This window comes from Heloderma suspectum, chromosome 4 (genome assembly GCF_057233095.1).
Source record: "Heloderma suspectum isolate Gila_16-S chromosome 4, 16-S_ref, whole genome shotgun sequence".
NCBI lineage: Eukaryota > Metazoa > Chordata > Lepidosauria > Squamata > Helodermatidae > Heloderma > Heloderma suspectum.
In genome coordinates, this window is record NC_139461.1 from 100928622 (window position 1) to 100948502 (window position 19881).

Genomic DNA, 19881 nt, shown 5'->3' on the forward strand with positions numbered 1-19881 from the left:
CAATTTTATTATTGATGATTTAGTTATATTTTTAACTTTTGTGTACTTCTACTTATAGGTTTTAATTGTACAAGTTTTAATGTTGTAACGCCACCTTGAGCCCCAGTATTGGGGGAAAGGTGGGATATATAATAATAATAATACCCTGGTGTCCACTAGAGTGTTCCAAATTTGTACAGTGCTTCATTTCTATAAAAAGAGGTGCTGAAACAACAGCCTCTGATATGGATGCTCTGGTGCCCTCCAAACGATTTGGTCGTCAACTCCCATCAGCCCCAGCCATGCACCCTGGCCAATGGTCAGGAATGCTGGGAACTGTGGCCCAAAACATCTGGAGGGCACCAGGCTGGGGAAGGCGGCTCTAACGCGGCTCTGCTCGGCGCAAGAAAAATCATCCTGCACTGCTCAGGCGCACTTCCCCGGCCATTCCTAATTCATAAACTGCCGAGTGAAGTTCAAGCTTCGAAACAGAAGCCAGGGCTGAGCCCTGCCACAAACGAGACCCTGAGCTTGTACCTAAAGATGCTCTTCTTCAACCTTTTTTTTTTTTTTAAACGAAGAAGGCTCTTGCTATGTTTGCTGTTCGGAGCTGAGCCGGGAGCGAGTCCTCAAGGCGGAGAAAACCCCGCACCACGAACACTAAAGACATCCGAGCGCGCCTTGCGCGTTGGAGGTTAAGGGCGGCGGGGGAGGCCGCGGGGCGTTTCCCATTGGCTGCCTTGCAGCGGGGGACGCGGACCCTGCCGCGGCGGAGGCAAGGCTCAACTGTCAGCGCGCCTCCGCAGGGCTCGGGGAGGCGGCCTTCACTCGTTACCTTTTCTCTCGGCGGTGCGGCGAGCGGGAGGCAGCCAGGGGGAGCGGCCTTTTGAGGAGGGAAGAGCGGGAAGGCGAGGGACGACGACGCGGCGGCACTTCTTAGCAGGAGGAAGCGGCGAGGATGGCGGACAACGACCCGCAGAGCGCCAAGGAGCTCTCCCAGTTCGTGAGTGCCGGCGTGGGGCGCGGGGGTTAGCCCGGGGGCGCTCGCGGCCGGTCGCGCTTTCTGGCGGACTGCGCATGTATGCATCGCGCGGACGCTTCGCCAAGCCCGCGGGAGTCGGACGGGCCCGCCGCACCTGCAGGCAGCCGCCGCCGCCGCCAACTGCAAGACATCACTCGCAGCCGGAGACGGACGGCAGTTAAGAGAGGATACATCTCATTGCTCCTTGAGCAGAGATAAACGCGCAATAACGTGACGGTAGAGGGTGGGCGCTGCAAAAACAGAACGGAAGGGGGCATCCTTCCTTATGACAAATGGTCTGTGCCTTTAAGAGGTCACGACAGGTAGAAACTCAACAGGTGAAAACATCCCTTCAAGTACTTGAAAGGTTGTCACAGAGAAGAAGGCCAGGATCTCTTCTCGATCATCCCAGAGTGCAGGACACGGAATAATGGGCTCAAGTTACAGGAAGCCAGATTCCGACTGAACATCAGGAAAAACTTCCTGAGTGTCAGAGCAATACGGCAATGGAACCAATTACCTGGGGAGGTGGTGGGCTCTCCCACACTGGAGGCCTTCAAGACGAGGCTGGACAGCCATTTGTCAGGGATGCTCTGACTTGGGTTCCTGCATTGAGCGGGGGGTTGGACTCGATGGCCTTGTAGGCCCCTTCCAACCCTACTATTCTATGATTCTATGATCCCCAGGTTGTCCCTGATGAAATAATTGAGTTGCTACCTTTCAGGAAGGTACAGAGCCTTTTCTTCTGCAAGGGAAAAAAGACAGCAAGGCTTAAAAAAAAGAAAATCAGTGCAAGAGCTTCCACAGGGGTAGCTTCTCTTAGTATGCTGCAGCAAAGTCTTGTGGCACCTTAAGGACTAACAAACTCATGATTATATTAGTTTCCATGGACTACAGCCCACTTGATTAGATGTAATTCTTTATCCTAACAGAAACTCTCATTCCATATACTGGGGCTTTAGTAGTTATACTACCTTCAACTTTTTTTTTCTTCACTCAAGAAAATAATTCTCATTTTATACTAGCCACAAACAACCTCACTTCTAATTCATACTAAAATACTACAGTGGATTATTACAAAAACTGAAGCATGCAGATAAGAGCTACAGAACTCCTAAAAGTACATTAATTGTTGCCCCTATTTCACTTTCATACTTCACAGGGCATATACATGGCATCACACAAATAAATCTTATGACAATTAATAATGAGACAAAACAATAGTTTGAAAGAAAACTTTCTTTAAAAAAAAATCTTTATGTTGGATCCAGGTTAAGTTAGTCATGCTTTAGCCCCATTGAAATCAGTGGGACAAGCTAGTCATGACTAATTCAATTCCTTTATTTTAATGGGATTAAATTAAAGCATGACTAATTTAGCCTGGATCCAACCCTTAGTTCTTACCTTCAATCAGAGGTGCCCAACCTGTGGTAGCCCTCCAGATGTTGTTGGACTGCAACTCCCATTAGCCCTAGCCTGCATAGCCAGTGGTGTGGGATGATGGGAATAGCAGTCCAACATCAGGAGGGCCATATATTACCCACCCCTGCCTTAGATGTATACATATGTCAAAGCAGGTATTTTAGAAGAGGCATTCCCCCTGTTGTCTCACATCAGAGGGGAATGCCTCTTAAATTAGTAGTTTTTTTCCCCCTGTTCATACATAATACGTTATTTCTTCAGTTTGAATTGTTATAAATGGACCACAAATAACTGCACATTTGCAAACAAGTGTATTCTTTCCTATGAAGACGTAGGGTAGTATCCAATGGGGGTGGTGCATGCACAGCCAGGCCCCACTGCACGTGCGGCTACAACACAATGCTTCCAGGGGCAAGCACCAATGCATGTGAAAACACTGGTTTCTGAAAGGGGCGCAACCTGCCTCTTACAGAAACCGGCATTTTTGCATGTGTCAGGGCTTGCCCCCAAAAGCACTATATCAGGGCCACTCGAGGGCTGGGCACACATGGACTGGGGCCTGGTGGGGCTGGCCCTGCGTGCACCACCCCCATTGGATATTACCCAAACAATTAAGGTTGCAATCCCTATGCACACTTACCTGCAAGTAAGTTCAGTTACACATAGTGGGACTTCCTTCTTTCTTTAAGCATGCATGAACAAGATTACACGCCAAAATGGCTTTCTTTATCCAGCCTTAATACTAAGTTAGCATATAAATTACCTGTTCCACTATACGAAATTCAGGCAAACATGTTTCTGTTTATTCCGTTTTATTAATTTATGTATTTTTCCAATATCATAAAAATTGTTTGCTAACAGTATCTGTGTTTTTTCAGGCAGAAAATCTACTGCAACAGTTGCAGGAAAACTTTCAAGCACTGACTGACAAATTAACTCTAAGAAATATCCTTTTCTGTTCCTTCGCTAAAATGAATACCAGAAATTCTGCAGATTAACTAAATTGATAAAGGCATTTCTAAATCTACTTGATCTATAACTAACACATTTCCAAAACACAACAAATGGCACCACACACACTCTGCATGTGCCGCAGCCTCACTGTGGGTTAAATAATCCACAGTGGGCTGTGGCGTCATGCAAACAGCCCCATTGACTGACCCATGCCTTTAAAAAGAATATATTGAGAAGTCTCTTAACAGGGCAATCCTATACATGTCTATTCAGAAGTTAGTCTCATTAAGTTCAATGGAGATGAAATCCTAGCATGTATACTATTGCAGCCTAAATCAAGTTTACCAAGTGATAGCTTTGTGGGAAGATTGCCAGCATGTCACTCCGGGGGGGGGGGGGGGGGATGAATATAGCAGACTAATAAGTAGGAGTGAGGAAGAAGGGTAGATAAGTTCTCCTTTACCAGTAAAGCATCATATTTCTGTGGAGTGCCTGCTTTTATGCCACTGTCAAAATATGTTTACTAATTATACTAATGATCATTAGTAAACTAATGATACTAATCTGCTCTGTTAATGTTGAATTAAAAAAACACTTATGTCTACACTGAGAATAACATGGTGCCTTAATATATGTAAGGAAATCCTACTGATTTTAATGGAGTTTATTCTGCATTTCAGAATTCATCCTTAGGCTTTGACTTTCAAGTTGATAACTTTTAGAATATTTTCAGAACTCAACTACTTGAGGATTATACCTAATTTAGGAGACTGATAAATAACCTTATTACAGCCAGATTTATATCAATATTGACCTCAATATATAGTGGTTAAGTACATTATATTCACCTCAGTAGAAATCAAGTCAGTTGTATATTCTTCTACAACTCTGTATAATTGAGGTAGCACTGAAAAGAACTTGATTAGCATGTCCTTCAGTTTCATGTCACTTTGAGCATTAGACAATGACTGATCAATGGTCTCTCTTCCCACTGCCACATTACTGTGGGCAATGTTATAAAGACACAGAAAGCAAGCACAATGCTCTTTAACCCTTTTACTGGATGAAATGGGTGAGCGCATAGATGATCTAGAGAAGCACGTCACTGGACTAATGGCACAAGCTGGGATAGAAAACACCAGTGAAGAACTAACGGTGAGATTCTGACTCTGTAAAATAATCATGTTAACAGCTATCTGCCTGCTGGGATAATGTATTTAGGAGTGCCAGTTAAAACAAGGTACCTGCCCTTTTTGTCTTGGCTGCAGTAATAGAGGTATGACTTGATAGCAAAACCAACTCAAGCCAACTGGTGAAACAGTTCTTCAAATGGTACATTCAACTATTGAGTGTTCAAGAGTTTGGGGAGTGGAAAGGGTGGAGAAGATAATATTAATGTAGAGAATTTAGGAATGTAGGTGGGTGACTGCAAGACAGCTGGCACCCACCTGTATGGAGGGAAGGCATGCATATTTGTGCATACAAATATAGTTCGGGATGACTAGTAGATTAAGCAGACACAACATGTTTCAGAATAGTACAGTAAAGTCCCAGACTGCATACATAATATGCTGAGGAGGTATCTCCTTTCATAAGAATTAAATATCTGATATTTTTTCTTTCAGCACAAAAAAGTTAACATAGAAAATACAAATCCACTTATTTTCACTAAATTGGAAGAAAATGCAAAGGTGGTGTGTAATAATATAAGCCTACACAGACGCTAAAATCAAACCTGGTGGTTTTATTTTCTTAATTTTAATTTAAACTCTGTGCTACTTTTCATTTTTATACAGCACTGAAGAGGAAGGCATCACGATGACCAAAATCCCCCTACTATTCAGAAACATGAAGTCTATAATTAAGGTCTACAATTCTACAAAATTTAATAAAAAATTTAAAACTATCACTGGCTGATATGCAAACAAATTCTATCTTTATATACCTCATCATTGGCAATGATGGGAAAAACTACTATAGCAGAGCATATAAAATTTCTAACATTATTGCTATAATAAAGGAAAAATAATCTTATGACTCTTTGTAGAAGAGTCAAACAAACTAAACTTTAAAACCGGGTTTATTATCACTGAAGCGCATGCTAATTCATATATTTGTCGTCATATGAATAAATGTACAGGCTTTGTTCATGTACCAGTTTCCACTGTATTTTATTCATGGATTCTTGTATTTGCTCTTGGTACATCATGCATGGATAAATGATATGCGCATGAAGTACAAAGACAGCACAGCATCATTGCTAAAAATTGCAATTAAGATAAAGTGCAGTAGTTTATACTAGGGTTTCCACATTGGTAGACTAGTCCCCCTATGTTAAGAGTTGTGTGTTCTGATCTCTGACTATTGCATCCCACTGGAGCAGTTCTTAAGATCATGGCAGAGACTAACCAGAACTATCCTGATTATGATTCTCAGAATGAATTCAGGAACTTAGATGTCTGAATGATGTCAAGTGTAGCCAGAAACTGAAGATATACACATGTTGATTACAAATTAATATTGATATTTGATTGTTAGGAACATATAACATTGACAAAAGGCCACAGTAGGAAATTAGCGAAACATTATTTCTGAAACTGAACCTTGGGGAAGTTGCAATGGTTTAGATCAAATGTATTTATACTAGATAAAACCTCTAAAAATGCTAGGGAGACTAGGTTAAGCATAGCTGATTTCATCTTTGTACATATGCTATATACATGTCTACACTGGGTTAGGTTTCTGATGTGCAATTGAAATATTTAGGGGTCTCTATTTTTTAATTGGTCAAGCAAATTGGGGCCTTTGGTACTCTATTCAACATTCTGTTTGATAGTAACTCCACTGAAAAATGAGACAGTAAAAAGGAAGTTGGGACACATGTTCAGGATACAATTCTGTCAGAAGTCCCACTACCAAGCCTCACACCCATTTTCAAGGGACTAGGAAAGAAGCAAAATAGTATAATAATGCCTCTCAAATTAATTGAGTAGTAACTTTGATGCAATCAAGGGAAGAAAATATGAACACTGGTCACGAGTCTAGCACAGGCTTTTGCTTTCCCCTACAGGCTACTTCAGAGCCACACACAGAGCTGCTATACTATTGTGCTAGTCCTCTTCTCTTTACCTTAAAAGCATTCAGCAACTTCCTGTTCTCCAGGCTTCTGCACACATGAAGCACTACCCTTACTTCTGCCAACAGTAGCCTACAAGAAAGACTCATCACAATACTTCGAGAATTCTTTAGAAGGCTGCAGAATTTAATGTGATGCAATGCACCCAACAGTGCAGCGCTGCACTTACCGACAAGCCACTAAGGACAGGGGAGAAGATTGTATTATAACTAACAGAACTACTCTGCATCCTGCTTTCTTTAGGCAGAGTGACCAGGATTATGCTTATGTATTTTGTGGACAATCCTAAACATTTCCATAAGGAGTCTTGCCTAGTCTTTCTATACACAGTATTGGAAATTTGAAGGGAGGGAGGTAAAGGCCAGAGGTCAATGGCACACCACATGCTTTGCACGCAGAAGATTCCAGATTCATGTCCAGCAAGGCAGAGACAGACTCCTGTCTGAAATCCTGGAGAGATACTGCCAATCAATAAAGACAATACTGAACTAGACGACCAATAGTCTGACTCTGTATAAAGACTGTTTCCTATGTTCCTGAATTATTTAATAAAACAAGAAAATAAGAGTCAGAAATGTACTTGAACCCTTAACATTTACTTCTCGGTTCTTGGCATTTCAATATCAGTGTTAAATGAAATAAAAAATGTAAGGGCGCAATCCTATCCAGATAAGCAGCCGCCTCCAAACTCAGAGGCAACTGCCTATCCAAAGCAGGGCAGGAGAAGCATGGAGGGGATCGTCCCCTCCATGTTCCTCCTGCCCTGCATTTTTGGCTAGACAGCCAACTGCGACTGTCTAGCCGCAGGAGGATGGGGAGGGGAAGGAGGCTGCTGTATGACACATAGGATGTGTCATACAGGCATTTCCGCCCACCCCAGAACGCCCCCAGCCACGCCCCTTTTCGGCTGCTCTGTGTTCCTCTGGCGAGCATGGGGGACAGGACCATTCTGTGCTGCCTCCGAGACGCCGAGGTTGGTTCCTGGAAAACAACGTATCCTGTGGCAGTCTAGCCACTGTCTAATGGCCATAGGATTGCTCCCTATGTTACACTGATGCAAATAAATGTAATTCCAGAGGTGGGTTTTAATAAACAGTAGCTTGGATCCAGTGATCCTGCTATGGAAGGCACTGCCATATGCACACGGGGGAGAGAGAACATCAGTTTCTATCTCCCTCTATATGCAACCTTCCACATCATTTACAAGGCTTCCCCAGAGAGTCCTCTCAACCATCTGGAGCTAGTAGACAGGGGTCTTTGGATCCAAGTAAATTATGTTAATTTAGTTATGAAAACTTGACTTGCAGAATACATATGAGACAGATGCACATTTGTGCATATGTGTATTTGTGTGTGTAGATAGATTAATATTTTGTTGAAACATGCTTTATATTCTCAGATGCATTTGATATGTTTCAGATGGCCATTTTTGCTTATCTACAGAGAACAAAATGGTATTATAAAAATAGCATTCTGAAAAACATTGATTTAAAACTCTACATGTAAAAGTAACTTTATTTCTAAAATTAAACAGCTATTAGCATTTTCCCATGAAAATTAGGTAACATATTTACATTAGTTCAAATATATTCACAATGAGAAGGTATAACCAAGAAATAATACTTTATACAAAGCTTGATTTTATGAAGCTTAAGAAGATGAACTTGAAGTAAAAAAATTCAAAGTATCAATATCTATATTTGGTTGAGTAATCTTTGGGTGACACAACAAGACCTCTACCTTTACGTGCTCCTCTATAAACTGTTTCTATGATGTCAATCATCTCTTGCTTGTCTTCCATCGCCCAGTTAATTTTGTTGTTGTTACCTGTGCCTAAATCAATCATTATGTGTTTGTTTCTTTAAGAAAGGAAAGAGAAATGAGAAAAACTATCAATATAAAATACTATTCTTTTATAAAGTTACATAATATTAATGTAACTCCCAAGTTTTGCAATATATATTCCTCCCTAACTATCCCCATCTACATTTGTATAGATAAGGAGATATTTAGTGTAACATTTACACAGACTACCCCTGATATGAAAACCAAGTTAGAGTCTGGGATGCCATTCTTGGCCAGTGAGTGTTTTGTAGCAGATTGCAATAGGGTCAGGATAATAGCCTTGGTGGACTGCCTCTTCTAATCTCTATTCCCTTTTTCTTAAACTACAAATATTGTAATAAAGACCGCAACAAAGATATAACTAATTTAAATAGCTATTCTAATGTCCTCCCTATGCCATACTAGACACAAATAGAAAATAATTCCGGAAATATTTGCCATTCTTATATAATAAGGTTTAATCTGGGGTCCTAAAGCCCCAATAAAGCAAATTCTCAGGGTCAGAAAAAACTCTAAGGTGCATTGCTGTCTTTGACAACTTACAGCCCAATCATGAGCTGATGCAGGGGTGCTACTATTTGCATGAAGGGGCAACTCCTCCCCAGGACCACTGCAGCAGCTGCTATTGCTACTACTGCACTACTACCATTAGTTTCTACTCACATAACAGCTGTGCCACACAGGGAAATATACAAAGCTCCAACTGCATGGTTCCTTCCAAAGAGTCCAGCAAACTATCTTGCATATTCTGTTTTGGCCCAAGAGAAGCAAAGGCCAACAAAAATAGAAACTGCTGGAGGTATGCCAACAAGCTTTGCCCCTCACAAAAGTACTAAGATGACATACCAGCCGTAGTGATACAAGTCACAACTAGTTCTGTAGCAGTTAAATCTGTTGCCTTAAGCCAACTGCTGTCCAGCTCTTGCAGTTCAGTAGGCTTGGAAACTGTTGCTTTTCCGCACTAATGCACTGCTTTGCAGATGAGCCATTAACCCATACTAGCTCCTAAACTAGCAACAGAGGTTGATTGCAAAATCACAAATACCAATACAGTTACTCTTCGTTTAAAAGACTGCAGCTTAACTGACACTTCACAGCATGGGTAAACAATCAGAGAACCAAACAGGAATTATAGAAAGAGGAAAAACACTATTGACTAAGAACATACAAATTATAGAATATAGGAATGAAATATACCTGAAGAAGAACATGACAGTACAGGGATCATACAGTTCATACATCTTGTTGAAGTCTGGCACTTCTGTGATATCCACAAGATAAATAACAGCAAAATTTTTCACCTATGGAAGGGAAAAATATATTTAAAGCATACTCTACTCATAAGCAAAACTGATGTCACAATATTGTAAAGTTATAAAGAAGTATGGGCATACAAGCGTTTAAGTTCCTAAAGGATAGAAATTGTCATTTTTTCCTGTTTTTAATAACAGAAAGACATTCACAACATGATGCCTGAAAAGTTATCCATTATTATCATATTTTAGATATTTTTGTTGCTGATGTTAAGTAACAAAAAATCAGTTTCCCAGTGGTGGTCAGAGTTCAGCTATCATTCTTCTGCAAGCCTCCTGAAGAACTCCCAAAATATTACAGATTAGTTTATGCTTCCTCTTCACATCATCATACACCTGCCCTTACTAAAGGCTTCAAACTAGAAAGATACATTTCTTTAGTAACTCGAAACATATGAAAAGTTCATTATGGATAATTGTGACAGCCCCAAAAGGAAGCAAGTGCATCCACTTAGGTGTTACTCACCATATTCCCTAAACAACTCTGCAACACTATATTTGTCAATGATGCTAATTCACTCTGCTGAACTGGCAATGACCTTAATTAGTTTACAGCAACACCTACACATTGCAATACATCATCAGCATACAATGGCAGTAATCACTGTAACAGTCGGGCATATTTTTGTTAAGAAATACCCATTGTTCCGCAATGGATGATGAGCATAACACTGCAGACAAATTTTACATGAGGGTTGGAAGGAAGGAAAGGGAAAAAACATAGTATTTGGTCTATTTATACTTTATTCATTATTTAACTTAACATTTAGCCTGCATCTACTCTTGCTCGCAAGATTAACACCTTGCAAAGTCTTTAGTCATTTTATTAACTTTGCCAAATACTCCCAGGAAATAACTGATGGAATATACAGTACGCCAAAATACATCTAAATCTGTAAAATCACATGCATTCATAAGTATTTATTTTGAGTACACTGCAACATATGCTGGGAAGCATAGAGGACTGGATCCAGACAAGATCCTTCCATTTGCAGAGGGAACCAGGATCAGGCAGAGGCTTCCCGCTGGAGGATGGCGCAGGACACCAATTTTTGCCAATTCAACTTTTCACCTGCAGCCACCAGCATCATCTCCTGTGCAGTTCCAAAGGATCCCCAACCCTGCAAGGCAGCTTTTCAGGGGGCTTCAACAGAAAAGAGCATTCAGCAAAAATTACTGCCTCCCCACACTTCTTGTAGCACCAGTGGAACTCCACTAAACCCATGTCTGGATCTAACATCCATAATCCTTAAAATGGATATAATCCACCTACAAGTCTTCTTGAGAATTCTGAAAACATACATTTTCATATAGAAGTATCTGACCCTTGTGTTAATATTTAAAACCTAAAACATGGTAGCACATACTCAAAATTCGAAGACAGGGAACAAAAAGTTTCATTATTTTAAGGAGCTGATTTTCAATTTTGAACACTACAGATTTAGAAATGAAAGGGCTATCAATTATTCTAGCTTTTAGAGAAGATTTCTGACTTACAGCACACCAGAACATATTTCCTAAAAATGAATGTCAAAGTAGAAACAAACAAGTGAACTTGACCAAATTTTTTTTAAAACCCTTCTCTTAAGTAGCACATATTGGTGAACTTTTTTTGATGGACCTGACAGGAAGTCAATCTTGTCCAGAATTTAGATACCCCAGGACAGGCACACACTGGAAATTATGCATACTGAATCAGAGAAGGAACACAAACAAATAGTGGAGGAAGGAGCTGCACTTACTAAAAATGTCTATACAAAAAAGTGACCAGTACAGAAACTGGCAACGTTAATGCTCTGTCAGCTAATTTTTTTCTCAATGTAGAGCACAACTGCACCATAACAATAGGTTTGAATGACGTTCTAGCAAAAATATGCAGTACAACTGGAACTGTTTACTCACTCTTTGTACAGCAGCGATATCCCAACAGGACTCGTAAGCAAGAGGATGAGGAAGGATCACCCTCTTTAATCTGCTATTTCTGCAGAGGGAGATTTTTAAATACAAAGTTATATTGTTCCTTTTCCTCTGCATTAAATTAAGTGCCAATACGCCTGCCAAGTTACTAGAATTCCAACTACAACTAGCTACAGCAGTATTCCAAATAATATTATCCTTTTCTCTTTGCTTGGCAATGGAGTAGTTACACAAGCAGTATAAGTTTTTGCCCTCACATATTGAAACAAAGTAGCATTCTAATTTTGGCTATGCTTTCATGTAAAATATCAAAATACCAAGCTAATATCTATTTTATCTCAATGTTGGTACAGAAACATATGGTATTTGTAGTGATATTTATATAGTCATTTTGTCTTTTATCGCTCAAAATGCACACAATACTGCAAGCAGTTTGATTGCCTTTAGTGTGGTTCTCTTATGTTCTTTTAAGCATAGATTTGAATTTTATCCTTTACTTATTCATGAAATTTTTAAAAAGTTATATATACTTTTATAAACATTATATCAGGCTGGAACCAAAATTGCCTTTTCTTTGATGGAAATGAGTCCCTCCATTCACATAAGGGCTTGGATCCAGCAGAACTTCTGCAGATTAAGTGGTAGGTGGTGAAGAAAGAGAGACTATTTTTGCTATTCCTTCTCCTTGCAGACCCCTCCATACCATTTCCCACGCTTCTGAAGAATCCCCCAACCTTCTAGAGCAGGTTTTCAGGGGGCAACATGGGGAGCTGACATCCAAATGTGCCTTGCTCTATGAGTGGAACTTTGCTCACCGAACTCTGGATCCAACCCATAAATTACACACACACACACACACACACACACACATATACACACACAAGTTCTGGTTGCTAAAATCTCATGGAAATAAGGCACAGTGGCTAGATTTTGTTGGTTTTGTGGCTTTGTCTTTTATTGCTGTACACTGCCTTGGGAGGGCTTCTGCCTTAAATAAAACAACTAAATATTCACTGATTCCAAATAATGGGAGACAAAACATGTAACATACGTTTCACTGTATCTCCATGATTATAAAGACCACTACTTTCTTCCTTAATTTGCTCCTTACCAAGGCCTGTAATTATAAGAACTCCAAGTATTATAAAGGCCCTGTTCAGAGTGCCCCTACTTTGAGGCAAGGTGGATGGCAAATTATGTCACCTCACTTGTGAAATCCCCCACCCTCCCAGTCCATTCACCTGGCACTCTCTTTCCTGGCTTTCTGATGAGAGCTGAAGACACTGGCCATGTTTGTATCCAACAATAAGCCAGGATTCCAGAGAATCTTGGCCTACTGCTCATGAGTAACATGCTAATGCACACAGTCCTTTCATACCCTTTTCGCTCCTCTCACCAGTGGGAGCAGCTAAAATAACCAGGAAAGGAAAACTTACCATGTCATCCAAACAGGCTCTTGGCTTGTTTTTCCTCATATAGGGCAGAATCACAAACCAGGGTTTGTTTTTGGCTTAAGAGTCCTGGCTTATAAGGGGTGTGACAAGCCAGAGCCCAGTTCAGACAACAACCCAGCCTTCCCCAACTTAGTGCCCTCCAAATGTGTTGGACTACATCTCCCATCATCTCAGTCAGCATGGCTTATGTGGTGGGTGGGAAGGATGGGACTTCGTTCGTTAGACCAACACACATGCAGGGTGCGAGGTTGGAGAAGGTTGGTGGATGTTCCCGCAGACAGGAGCCAAGCAGGAGTGAAAGGGCTGCACGTACCAGCACACAGCTCATGAATGATAAGCCTGTATGCTGGCTTGTCATCATTTGCAGACATGACCACTGTTGTTCACACAGTTTTTAATGGGGGTTAAAACGCTTTGACTACATTTTCTGCTGCTCTTTTAAAAGTAATTGTGAAGCTATTTTTTAAAAGCAGTTTAAAATTGTTCTAAATTTAATTTTTGCTGCCACTGCCTTTTTATATTTGATTTGCTATTTTTAATTGTTTTATAAGGTTTTAGCTTTAATTAGATTGCAAGCGGTCTTAGAAATTATGGCTGAGAGGTGGGTATACCCCTTTTAAATAAAGTATGTACATCTGATTTTAAGCTAACAAACAACTGATCGATGTAAACTGAAAATTACCGGCTGTCAGCATGACTGAACATGGATCAACAATGTAATGTCATTCTGTTTGACTATTATTTTACACATATGCCAGACTTAGATATAAGTTCTAAACTTTTCAAGTTAACCCTTAGCGTATTATCTGCTTTAAAATAATGCCACCACTTCAGCCACCATGGTAGTACTATTCATGCATGTGAGTTCTTGTTCCTTTCAAGAGTTTACAACACTGTTCTTCAAACTGCATTCTAAGAATGGGATTTCTAGAAGCTTATTAAGGGCTCCTCAGTGCAAAGATCTGTAGTTGAAAAGCTGTTTGCAAGAAAGACAGCTTGCAAAACACCTTCCCCTGTGATCTAAAGCTGCAGAAAGATTTGGGCTGAATCCAAGGATATAATTTCAATTAACTGCAGGCAACAGTAAGACTCATAGGTTTATCCAGGCCTCTGTGAGGTAGCTATGTCCATACATCATTCTCCAGAGTTGTCTTCAACAAAGCAGGGTGCTCTAGCAGATGGCAGTGAAGCTGCTATGGAAACTACAAGTATACAATAAGAAAGATTCACCCCACCCCCACCCCAGCAAAAAAAAAAAAGAGAGAGAGAGAGAGAATAAAAAAAGGGGCTGACAGCTGCACAAATATAAAAGCTATCAAACGAAAGGCAAGTTGGTATGGCAGACATACAAGAAGTTGCCTTGCTTCGCCTCATACTACTATACTAAAAGCTATGAAAAAAGCCATCAAACTAAAAGCTATCAAAGGAATAAACAACACGATATGGTAGATTTACAAGAATTTGCCTTATTTCACCTCATACTACTCTACTGCTACTAATTCAGTTTCAGTCATTGCATCCTCAAAAACACTGCAAGTTTAGGAAAATCAGTATTCTAGCAAGAATCAAGTTTGTTCCTTAGTATTGTTGTTGTTCAGTCGTTAAGTCATGTCCGACTCTTCGTGACCCCATGGACCATAGCACGCCAGGCCTTCCTGTCCTCCGCTCTCTCCTGGAGCGTGCTCAAGTGCATGTTCCTTAGTATAACATAATATAAATACACATTAGAAGATTATGTGATCAAAATGGATAAATTCTCCTTGAGGAGAGCCTTTTCTATGCTCAGATTTCAGTTAATGACTACCTTTGTATTCTAGGGTAAATTTAAATTTAAATAAATTCCACAGAACTTGACATTCTGGAAACATCAAATTAAGGATGTAGTGCATTATCCAGAGATTACCACCTTCCTTTGTGGCTGCAATGAATAAACGTTAATTAGTTGTAGAAGGTCATATGAGAGGTTTAAACCATAGTTTGCATTTCTGGTTTGTAGAAAAATGATGGTTTACATAAACCATAGCTTGCCCATTTCAGACGATTGGTAAACTGTGGTCAGAAGTTTCTCATCTTGTCACATGACTGGGAAGAAAGCATGCGAGCCCAAGAATTGTGCCTGCTCATTCTCATAATGCCAAGCCATGGCTTGACGTTACTTCTGAGCAGTCCCACATAGTCCATCAAATGCTGCTTCCCATAGCAGCCAGCCAGACGCTTCCAGAAAGCCCACAACCAGGGTATGAAGGTAACATCCCACCGCCATTCCCATTTCCGCCCAACAAACAATATTCAGGCGTGTAACCATTATGACTAGTAACCATTGATCCATCCCCCATTAATTTGTCTAAACCCCTTTTAAAAGGCATTTAAGCTGATGGCTATCACTACACCGGGTGGTGGTAAATTCCATAAAATATTTATGTATTTGTCAATCTCGAATGTTTACTTTTTACTAGATTAATGTATATTTCAGGCTATAAACTGCTTAAATTATTTTACATATTGCATAGAATTGTAATGGCTAATAGCCAAAACAAGCAGCATTAAAATTCAGCTGAGTAGTATTTTAGCAAGAGTCCTTAGGGTGCAAGGGAGTGCCCTGAGTCCCAAGTATTTTCCATTGCTTCCCTAGAAAATCTCTTGCATAAAGTTACACATCTGTTTGCAACTTAGATAAACATTTAAATAGAGTAGCTGGCAACAGAAACATACATTTTCTCTTAAGCTTGTATTATGGGTTTAGTATATTAAGGGAGCACTAGTCAGCAGCTAGACGGCCATAGGATACGTTGGTTTCTGGGAACCGACCTCATAGCCCGCACTCCGAGGTCGGTTCCCTAAGAACTGACCTTCCCCACTCCCACACTGCCTCGCAGGCAGTTCGGAATGGCCCCGTGCTCAGAAGAACAGCACAGAGTGGCGAAAACAGGGCATTCCAAGGTGGGGAAGGTGAAAATGCTGGTACAACACATCCTATGTATCATCTGGCAGCCGCTTCCTCCACTCTGCCTTCCTGCGGCTAGACAGCCGAAATCACCTGTTTAGCCACAAATACAGTGTGGCTGAAGTGCAGAGGGGATGATCCCTTCTGCACTTCTCCTGCCCGGCAATGGATTCACCTCCGACTTCTGAGGCAGCTGCCTATCCCAATAAGGATTGTGTCCTAATTTGGATTAAAAACGTGTGATTCAAGCTATATTAGAACAGCTTATTCTTCAATATTAATAAAAACACTATACCTTTTCAGCAATACTATATAAAACTTCATCCATTTTCATACACGTTGGATCCCAGTCATGGCCAAAGCGAATGACCACCACACGATCTTCTTCTGAAAGAATGGCCTGGTCTACTTGCCAGCCATTGTGTAAATGTGGAAGCATATATGACATTTTCAAAACTTGTATAAGACCTGTAAGAGGACAGAACCAGAAGAGAATTTACAATTCAGATATCTGCACCATTAGTGTTACCAAAAAGGGCTGACATAATCAAGAAAGAGTGCTGGGAAAGACTGAAGGCAAAAGGAGAAGGGGACGGCAGAGGATGAGATGGCTAGATAGCATCACCGATGCAATGAATATGAACTTGAGCACGCTCTGGGAGAGAGTGCAGGACAGGAAGACCTGGCGTGCTATGGTCCATGGGGTCACGAAGAGTCGGACACGACTGAACAACAACAATCAGGAAAGAGATTTGCTTTTTTAGAGCACAATCCCATAGGGATAAGCAGCCACCTCCGAACTTGGCGGCAACTACCTATCAAATGCAGGGCAGGAGAAGCACAGAGGGGATTGTTCTCTCCGTGCTTCTCCTGCCCTGCATTTGCAGCTAGACAGCCATTTCGGCTCTCTACCCACAGGAAGGCGGAGGGGTAGAGGAGGCTGCCGGACGACACGTGTCATACCAGCATTTCCGCCTTCTCCACCCTAGAACCCCACTCTTTAGCCAAATAGGCTCCTAAAGCAGCTTACAACGATATTATATTTATATCCCATTTTTCAGCAAGTATTAGTCCTAAAGCTGTTTAGAATTAAAATCCTAAAGCTGTTTAGAATTGCGAAGGTACAATTTAATTAGGGATATATTGGTGGGGGAGGTCATTCCCTTCTGGCCCCTGACAGCTGCTAACACAATCCAGATTCTTCCCTTCAGAGGGAGGGGACAGAATGTCTTGCAGATGGATTCAGAAGCTGATGGTAAAGATGCCAACACACAGAAGCAGCCCTTCCACTGAATGTTACAACTGTTAAAAAAAAAACGTCAGGCATAGATATACAAAGATTATTTTAAAGGCTCCAAGGAAAACAGAAGAGATTGCAGAAGGAAGATTTCCTAGATGTCTCTGAGGAACTGAATACCAATGCACCATAAACCTAGATTCGTGTATTTAATGAGGCAAGAAATTTTATGCACTTGAAATTGGTCGTGTTCTGTGTAGTGTAACCAAACCAGACTATCTGTCCACTAAATAAGTATTTATACATGAATACACACACTAAGGGCACAATCCTATGGGGATAGGTGGCTGCCCCCGAACTCAGAGGAGACTGCCTATCCAATGCAGGGCAGGAGAAGCACGGAGGGAATCGTTCCCTCCACGCTTCTCCTGCCCTGCATTTGTGGCTAGACAGCCATTTCGGCTGTCTATCCACAGGAAGGCGGAGGGGGAGAGGAGGTTGCCAGACGACACGTACGATGTGTCGTACCAGCATTTCCGCCTTCCCCGCCCTGGGACACCCGCCGGAACGCCCCATTTTAGCCGCTCCGCACTCCTTTTCCGAGCGTGGAGTGTGGGGCTGTTCTGTGCTACCTGCGAGGCAGCGCAGAAGTGGGGGAAGATCAGTTCACCAGGAACTGACCTCGGAGTGCGGGCTCCGAGGTCAGTTCCCGGAAACCAGCATATCCTATGGCCGTCTAGCCGCTGACTAGCGGCCATGGGATTGCTCCCTCCAATACAAGCTATTTCTTGAGCCAAAATTGTAGCACCGAGTTTATTTTTTAAAGATGAAACCCCATGTCCTGTGACTATCTCAAGAGCCCCCAGCCAACTGCTTGTCCTAAAGGCCCAAGCTCTCCCTGAGTTCTTATTTAGTACTATTTTGTAACGCACAAAGACAGTGTGGGGTGTAGGACAATAATCTTACATTGAATTATTATCCCTGTGTCCATGTTAATTAAAACAGAATTAGATACTTGCAATTATCAATATGGAGTAGAATCATCATTTCACCTGCAAGCATGCACTTAAAAGGGCAAAACAAGTTTAAGCATACAGGTGAGTCATGAAGGATGCAATCCAATGCATGTTAGGAAAAAAAAAAATCCTATTACAGGACCTTTTCCAGTCAAAACATGCATAAGATTGCACCATAAAGGATGCTAAGGGGTCATTACATTAGATATTCTTGCATATGGAGTTTTTGCTGCAAGAGACTAACATGGCTAACCCTCTGGAATGTATGCACTACAAAGGCAATGTTATTTCTATTAACAAAATTAACAGGAACAGGCTGACAAGCAATTGACCCAAGAAAGGTAAGATTTTTACATGCCCCTGTAAAAAGCCAGAGACTGGTCAGATTTGGGTTGTAACACCTGGAAGCCAGGGAAGCTGGGGCTCAAGATCACCTGTACATCACACCTTCTACTCCCTTTCCCCAATATAGACGCAGTGACCAATACAGACACCCTCACCTGGCACCAAGTATTATATCCTTTTCAGAACCAGCTAAAGATCTTATTATTATGCCCAGGCCTTTTAGAAGCATTTTATCTTACAGCCTCTTAGTTGTAGCCCTGTTACTGCTGACACATTTTAACTTTTCCATTGCATTGTTTTATTGTTCTGCTTCAGTTTCTCATAAACCTGTCTAATCTGCTACGTGGATTTTTTAGCTGAAGCAGCAGGATATAAATACATCAGACAAATAATTCACAATGTTCTGATGGGGCTGCAAAATAGTATACAATGAAATAAAATAAAATGAAGCATTTTGAAAGCTCTGTATAGAGGCTAAATAATATTAATGCCAATGGACTTTATTCTGAAAAGCGTCATATCATATTAATATGCCTGCAAGGCTTTTTGCTCATTTATATGCTTCAAAGGCGAGGCCCAAGCACTGTAAGCAGGTTCTGGAGCTAATCTCCAAGTCAACACAAGCCCTGCATATGCGGGCCTACTCTCTACCCTCCTGCAGAAGACGTTCCCTATGAAGATTCCTCCTCCCACAACTGTCTCCGCCAGCAGCCATTCCAGCGGGCTGTACAGAGGGAGACGAGCAGGGCTATTCCGCCAGACCTACGGAAAGACGTCGTTTTTCCCTCTTGCTTCCCAATCTCTTTTTCCTTTTATGTCGTGTCTTTTTAGATTGTAACCTGCGGGCAGGGGCTGTCTTGTTTTTAATTGCATGTATGTAAGCCGCTTCAGGAGCCTCTTTGGGGTGAGGAGCCGAATAAAAATACTTTAAATAAATAAATAAAACATTCCCCTTCCCTCACGAAGCGCCGCTTCACCCCGCGCACTCCTTCGCCCGGCCCACGGCACTTCCCCCACAGCCCGACTATCTCCCATCCCTTCGGTTCAAGAAATCCTTTCTCCCTCCTCCTACCGGCCGTCACTCACCAAACGCAAAGAAACGAGGGCTTTACCGGCTCCCCGCACCCGCCGCCGAGGACGCGCGCGCGCGCGCTCGCTTGCGACCTCGCGACCCGGAAAGGCCGCCAGCAGCGGGTAGGCTTCGGGCCAACCGCTCAGACGTGCACTCAAACCCTTTGGTGTCATAGCGCGAGCACCAGAAGAGGAAGTGACGCTATTTCGCTCGTCGCTTCTTCGGT

General features: G+C 41.7%; 3 protein-coding genes across 5 annotated transcripts in view; 1 reads left to right on the forward strand and 2 right to left on the reverse strand.

Annotated features, from left to right (window-relative positions):
• The window catches only part of SLC66A2 (solute carrier family 66 member 2), a 115166-nt gene extending 106827 nt beyond the window's left edge, over positions 1-8339 (reverse strand). The window contains exon 1 of the mRNA XM_084850062.1: positions 8253-8339. The gene's annotated coding sequence lies outside the window, so the exon portion shown is untranslated. The remainder of the gene's footprint in view (positions 1-8252) is intronic.
• HSBP1L1 (heat shock factor binding protein 1 like 1) lies at positions 722-5331 on the forward strand. The gene is made up of 4 exons (XM_084850068.1): positions 722-982; positions 3301-3367; positions 4437-4531; positions 5173-5331. The coding sequence occupies exons 1-4, from the start codon at positions 938-940 to the stop codon at positions 5176-5178; spliced, it is 213 nt and encodes a 70-aa protein (XP_084706194.1). The 5' UTR covers positions 722-937; the 3' UTR covers positions 5179-5331.
• Positions 1752-19757, reverse strand: TXNL4A (thioredoxin like 4A). 3 transcript variants are annotated; one of them, XM_084850067.1, is made up of 5 exons: positions 19670-19757; positions 16281-16453; positions 11573-11651; positions 9555-9658; positions 1752-8371 (listed from the first exon to the last, which is right to left on the reverse strand). In XM_084850067.1, exons 2-5 carry the CDS (start codon positions 16307-16309, stop codon positions 8200-8202), a joined length of 384 nt encoding a protein of 127 aa, XP_084706193.1. In that variant the 5' UTR covers positions 16310-16453; positions 19670-19757; the 3' UTR covers positions 1752-8199. The 3 variants fall into 3 exon arrangements, with proteins under 3 accessions (XP_084706193.1, XP_084706191.1, XP_084706192.1); XM_084850065.1 differs by lacking the exon at positions 11573-11651; XM_084850066.1 differs by lacking the exons at positions 16281-16453; positions 19670-19757 and having other exon boundaries at positions 11573-14291.
• Positions 19758-19881: the final 124 nt, after the last annotated feature.

Coding starts and splice junctions, on each gene's coding strand:
- HSBP1L1 (XM_084850068.1), top strand. CDS start 938: ATGGCGGACAACGACCCGCAGAGCGCCAAGGAGCTCTCCCAGTTC. Junction 983..3,300: donor CCAAGGAGCTCTCCCAGTTC/GTGAGTGCCGGC, acceptor GTGTTTTTTCAG/GCAGAAAATCTACTGCAACA. Junction 3,368..4,436: donor TGACAAATTAACTCTAAGAA/ATATCCTTTTCT, acceptor TAACCCTTTTAC/TGGATGAAATGGGTGAGCGC.
- TXNL4A (XM_084850065.1), bottom strand. CDS start 16,433: ATGTCATATATGCTTCCACATTTACACAATGGCTGGCAAGTAGACCAG. Junction 9,659..16,280: donor TATATAGTATTGCTGAAAAG/GTATAGTGTTTT, acceptor TCCCTTCCATAG/GTGAAAAATTTTGCTGTTAT. Junction 8,372..9,554: donor ACTGTCATGTTCTTCTTCAG/GTATATTTCATT, acceptor CCTTTCTTAAAG/AAACAAACACATAATGATTG.